This window comes from Cucurbita moschata, unplaced genomic scaffold (assembly GCF_002738365.1).
Source record: "Cucurbita moschata cultivar Rifu unplaced genomic scaffold, Cmos_1.0 Cmo_Scf00015, whole genome shotgun sequence".
NCBI lineage: Eukaryota > Viridiplantae > Streptophyta > Magnoliopsida > Cucurbitales > Cucurbitaceae > Cucurbita > Cucurbita moschata.
In genome coordinates, this window is record NW_019268531.1 from 2534525 (window position 1) to 2540602 (window position 6078).

Below are 6078 nucleotides of genomic sequence, written 5' to 3' on the forward strand. Positions count from 1 at the left end.
CCCCCCCCCCCCCTCGAGGCCCAGCGTCCTCGCTGACACTCGTTCCCTTCTCCAATCAATGTGGGACCCCCCAATCTACCCCCTTCAGGGCCCAGCGTTCTTGCTGGCACACCGCCTCGTGTCCACAGCCCTTCGAGGCTCAACCTCATCGCTAGCCCATTGTCCAGTGTTTGGCTCTGATATCATTTGTAACAACCCAAGCCCACCGCTAGCAGATATTTTCCTCTTTGGGCTTTCCCTTTTGGGCTTCCCCTCAAGGTTTTTAAAGCGCGTCTCTATGGGAGAGGTTTCCACCCCCTTATAAAAAATGCTTCGTTTTCCTCCCCAACCGACGTGGGATCTCACGCATGCTATAAACCAAATTCAACTGAACCCAATGAAAGAGAAATAATCACCGCATAACTAAAATAAAATATTGGAAATTGATTTTAAGAACTTCCAATTTAACTTTGAGGTGAAGATGAGCTTCTAATCAAAGAACTCCAGATAACTAATAAGAAGAGTACCTTCTCATCATCCACACTTTCTACAACTGCAAGGTTTGGGACGCCAGCTGTGTGGTTATTGCAAAAGTAACGGTTAGAAATGAAGGAACAAAAGCATATGAAAAGAAGCAATTAAAAAGGTCTTAAAGCCATCTGCTGCTTAGATGAAATGCCACAATATAAAAATTTCTAGTTAACCAATTATCCAATTTAATTCTCTATGAGGTAAGAAAATAACCAAACTCAACATCACATTTTATAAATTTTGAGTACAATTTGGCTGTGTATACACCATCCAGCTAAGGTTCTGAGTACAAATTGGTTGTCTATGAAATAGCCAATTCAAGGTCCAGTCCATTGGAGAAGTCAAAGCTTCATTTACACCAAAACAGGCTGTAATTTAAATAACTTAGTCAAACTGCACTTTATCTACAATTGAACAGCTCGAGCTTGACAAAATAAAGAAAATAGCAATAGGCCTCACTATCAGTTGTATAAAAGTTTGTATTTCTATGTTCAACTACTAGTTTTATTTTTAGCAAAATTTTCATGGTTTTAGTTTTCAAAATTGATTTAGGACCTAGCATCCAAAACAATCTACTGGCTGCAATTACATTCTTAGCTTCTCAAGATTGGATTTCTAAGTATAGAGCTCTAGGGTAGCTAGGCTGCAGAGACTAGTGGCTGCTAATTTCATATGGATCCCTCCCTTCCGTGGAAAGTTGAAACTATTCTGCTATTGGAATCTAAGTGAAATGAAATTTTATCCACAAATCTTCCAAAGCTTCCCTTATGAAATGGACTCAAGAGTTTGGCCCAATGGAGCGACTCTCGGCTGAATTTTCAACGTGCTTGGAAAGCCTATTGATAATTTGAGTCCGATAGATACTCACACATCTCCTATTCATAGATCCACCCCTGCTTTTATAGTTAATAATATGAAAATGCATTCATTTCCTCTTCCATGTGAATATGAAGCGCATGGATATAAGTTATGCCTTGAAATCATCCTCTTAGACTAGCAATTGATGATCATTGCTTTGGTAAGCTATTGTCAATGCTGAGATTCAATCTTTAGATGACTTGGAAGACTTGGAAGCTTCCTTGAACATCAGTTCCACGATGCACTCTTAAATAAGAGTTCTTGGGGCCAAATGTGCAGGTCTAAGTAGCTTTAGTGACGGGGTGAAAACACAAATTTCTTCAATGTGGTGAATAACAAAGATGTAGAAGGTAACAGAATTTAAAAGAAATTAAAAAATAACAGAACAATAGAAGTTAACTCCTTAAAGAGCATGTCATGAAGCCTCTCGATATTTGATTGAGAATGGACAACCCAAGAGAAAAAGAACAGCCTCGAGGAGTATTACAAACAATGCCCTCAGAACTGTACTTATGACTTTAGTAGTGGATTATCTTAGCACACCTCTCTAAATGTCTTGATTTGGGCTTACCTATATTCTTCAAGGTGAAAAATTAGAACCTCGTCTTCATGTTATATTCAACAGTAAAAGGTTCTCCTTGAGTCAAATTTGCAATGTTGATTTCCCTAATGGATCTTGACTGCAGGAGGAATCTAAGTGACATGGAAGCCCCAGAATAGATTTACATCATGTATCTGCTACAAATATCTGCCCTAGTTCTGAACAAGATAAGCGCCTTTGGCTTGGCAACCACACATGTAGTTTACTTGTAAACTGAAATTGAAGGATGTCTTCAATAACTCCCATGTTCTTGACCAGGACCTTTTAAGTCGATTTAGAAGGAGCTATTATCCATGAAAGGTGAAATAGTATTCAAGATGTACAAACTAGTTATGAAGTTCATAAAAGAAAAACCTCATTAGCTCTGTACTTCATAGTTAATGAATTATGTGCAAAACCACTAATGAGACTCGACGCCATCTTTTCATCAGATACTTTCTAGCCTCTTGATTTAAGCAGACATTTTTAGCATGTTTAAATGGTCAAACAAATTTCTAAACAACACCAAAAACCTCCATCTTTGTTTTGCAGCACGTCCTCTTGAAGCTGAATCTAAAATGTATGGTTCAGTTTCATCCAAGATTTTCGTGGACGTGAGAATTTTGGAAAGGAAGAAAAATTGTTTTATCTTGTCTGTGATTATCTTTTCGAAGCCTCAACTTGGTACAGATTGTTCTAACCTTTATGTAACTATGACTTATCAGGTCTTCGTACTTGGAAAATTCCTTTCGCAATTTCAATAGCATGGGTTGAGGCTCTCCTCCCTTCTTCTATAATTATGAAAAATTTCATTTCCTCAACGACATCATTTCTAATTTCCCCCACCATCCCAAAAGACCACTCATTCTATAGCATAGGATTCCACTTAAGGCCTGATGCAGATTTTCTCAGATTTTCAATTTTAATTGTTGAAGCAGGTCTGATGCTTGACATTCTTTCTATTGGCCTCTATAATGGCTAGCATGAAGTAGCCGAAATTAACAATTTTACAAGCTTATTGGAGCTACCGGCGTCATTTGTCCAGCCCAGCATTAATTTGCTGTGTTGGTTAATTGGTTTCATTCAGCTGCTTAGTTTATAGTAAGGCTGACATGTATTTAGATAGCTTCACTGATTTACTGATATAACCACAACACAATATTCTTGTGAGATTATAGAGTAAGTTGAATCGTATATTCGTATCATGAGCAAGTTTATGTAAAGAAGTTTCTAAAAAGATTGCCTCCAGACTGCACTAAAAATAATTGCTAGAAAAAGAAATTTGATCATACTCAGAAGTGGTTTCACTTTGTTGCTCTGCAAATTCCCTATGAAATGCCATTCGATATCCTCCGGAAGCTGCAATTTTCAATGATCGTCAGAGTTAATTAGTTCAAGTCCGAATCATCGATATTGAAACGTTTCCAAAATTCCACTAATTCTAACAGAATTAAAAGCCGAAACTCGATAGCCAAATATGGAATCCGGAGGAAAGTGACGAGAGAGAGTGTGAGAGAGAGAGAGAGAGAGAAACCTGAGGAGCTTTTTCAACGATTTCCTGAACGTAATTCTCGCCAAAGCATCGGTGGCCAGCATCGTAGACTTGACGAATGACGGAGACCGGCTTGGTCTTGCTAACAGCTACGACTCGGATATGCTGAGGCCCACGACCGGACCGTTCGGCGGCTTGCTGTACGCGCTCAAGCACGGACCTGAGCGCCGCCGACGCGGGGCAGTCCATAGCGGCACAGGAGGCCATGTCCACACCAGAATCTTCCTGCTCCAGATTGTTCTTTACTCGGAGAGTACCAAATGAGGAAGCTTTGAGTTATCGGGCGTTCCAGTCGAAAAATCTCGCCAAGAAGGCAACGCCGCGAAACGACGTCGTCGCGAAGATTCCTTTTTCAATCCCATCGCTATCCGCAATTCTCATATCTTTCATTTTTCATAATTTAAAAATAAATAAATATATTAAAAAATATTAATTTGTTTGAAAATTACTGTAATATTACTCGGTTCTAAAAATTGAAATAGTAACTGGCCATTGCTAGCAAATATTGTCGATGATTTTAACTATCACATATCGTTATTAGCCTCGTGGTTTTAAAGCGTATGTATAGTGAGATCCACATCGGTGAGCAGAGAGGGAAACGGAGCATTTCTTATATGCGTGTGGAAACCTCTCTCTAATAGACACGTTTTAAAACTGTAAAACTGACGTTAATACGTAACGGGTCAAAGCGGATAATATCTGTTAGCTAGCAGTGAGGTTGAGCTATTATAAACTGACTATATCTATTAATGGTTGATTACTGACAATATCTGTTAATAGTGAGCAACCGTCCTCTTTAGACTCTACATTCTATCAGGCTACTCTATGTTAGATGAAATTCTTTCCGACAAGAGTGTTTAGAATTTGAATCGAACGATGCCCCTCCCCTATCTTTGAAAGGAGTCCCTCATGTTCAGTTGGTCCCATAAAAGCCTAAGAGTTCGATAATAAATAGTATAACACAATGATTTCTTGATTTAAAACATGTTATTTGTGTTATAATAGAAAGGTAATGGAAACCAAATAAATAAAACAAAACGGTTAATTTGTTCTAGTGGAGGGCGGAGGAGGAGGAGGATAATGAAAGCTTAATCAAGTAGCGGGAGAATACATATTGGCATTTAATTTCATGGCCTGTTTGAAGCGTTTAAGCTTGATGTATCTGTAAACCTCCAAACCCGCCGCCACAACGCCAAGAGCCAATAGTATTCCAACGTAAGCCCATCGCCACTTCTTTGGGTGGCGCTGCGCATTGATACCTTCAAATATGTCCGCTATTATGAGTGCCAATATCACATACCCCATGCCACGGTGCCACACTACCCCCATCCGCCCCCTTCCGCTCTCCCTCTTCTGTTGCACGCATATCCCACAAATCTGCCAACTCTTCCGGACAGTGTTAATAAACAATTAAGAGTTTATAATCCAATTTAGAGTTCGTAGGGAAACTAACTTGAATGGCTGTGAGGACGATGACGAGAATGCCGAGGACTAGGAATGGGACGTGAGAGCGGTTTGAAGAGTTAATGAGCGACACGCCGAAGCCCCATCCGACAGTGCCCATAATGTAACCGCATGTTTGGCACACAGCATGAGCGGAATACCATCGGTCGCATCTCAATGGGAATTCCTCCCTGAAGTATCTAGCAATCACAATCCCAATGGGTATCAAAGTTCCCCATCCAATGATATTCAGAACCCCGTGAACCTGTCTTCTCTCACCATTAGTTTTTTAATTATTACCTTAATTAAAAGAAGAAAAGAAATGGTTGAATTCTTACGTGTCTTAAAAGGGTGGAGTATCCCAAACCAGGGCTCTTCCATAATTTTGGTGCTGATGTTACTTTGGTATCTGGGGTGTGGTGGCCGGAGGTGGTGTTTTCCTGTTGCGCCGCCGTGGAATTAGAGAGAGCAAAAACTAGGCTCACAATTAGGAAGAACTGGAAACGGGAACCCATTCTCAACCTTCTCTCTCTCTTTCTGATATGCACCCAAACCAAAGTTGGTTAAATAAAGCTACCAACTTTAAATAAAGCTACAAACACAAACCAAATTTGGAATTGGGCAGCTACAGTGGGAGTGAGTCCTACATTGACTAATTTAAAGAATGATCATGAGTTTATAATTAAAAAAGTACATCTTCATTGATATGAGACATTTTAAGAAGTCCAAAGCAAAGTTACGAGAGATTATATTCAAAGTGGACAATATCATATCATTGTAAAGAGTAGTGATTGCTAACAGGCCTACTTTCCTATGGTGGTTTCATAAGTATTGATTTAATTCGCTAAAGAATTACACGCCAAATTTGGAATAACTTTTGATTAAATAATGCTCTCATAAATTTTTCTTTTTTTTAAATCGTGATTTTGCAGCAGAGAATATGTGCTTTTCTTTGAGAGGTAGAAGCAGGTTTTTCATATTTTAGGGAACAATGGGAATCGATGATCTGAAATGAACATATGAATAATATATTTTGTTCTTTTAGGGTTCCTTTTTTGGTAGCAGTTCCACAAAAGCTGCCTAAGAGATGTTAACATTACAAGGTTTGCTTTTTTTTTTTTTTTTTTTTTTTTTT

The 6078-nt window shown here is 39.0% G+C and overlaps 2 protein-coding genes across 2 annotated transcripts in view; both read right to left on the reverse strand.

Annotated features, from left to right (window-relative positions):
• LOC111453185 (pyridoxal phosphate homeostasis protein) overlaps positions 1–3811 on the reverse strand; it is a 6590-nt gene extending 2779 nt beyond the window's left edge. Inside the window, exons 1-3 of the mRNA XM_023094175.1 lie at positions 3483–3811; positions 3241–3307; positions 507–553 (exon numbers count right to left, since the gene is read on the reverse strand). Of these exons, the coding sequence (XP_022949943.1) occupies positions 507–553; positions 3241–3307; positions 3483–3707 (339 nt within the window). The 5' untranslated portion in view covers positions 3708–3811. The remainder of the gene's footprint in view (positions 1–506; positions 554–3240; positions 3308–3482) is intronic.
• Positions 3812–4500: 689 nt separating this feature from the next.
• On the reverse strand, positions 4501–5493 carry LOC111453186 (cytochrome b561 and DOMON domain-containing protein At5g47530-like). Its single transcript, XM_023094177.1, has 3 exons — positions 5282–5493; positions 4954–5208; positions 4501–4877 (listed from the first exon to the last, which is right to left on the reverse strand). Exons 1-3 carry the CDS (start codon positions 5456–5458, stop codon positions 4593–4595), a joined length of 717 nt encoding a protein of 238 aa, XP_022949945.1. The 5' UTR covers positions 5459–5493; the 3' UTR covers positions 4501–4592.
• Between the last annotated feature and the right edge of the window lie 585 nt (positions 5494–6078).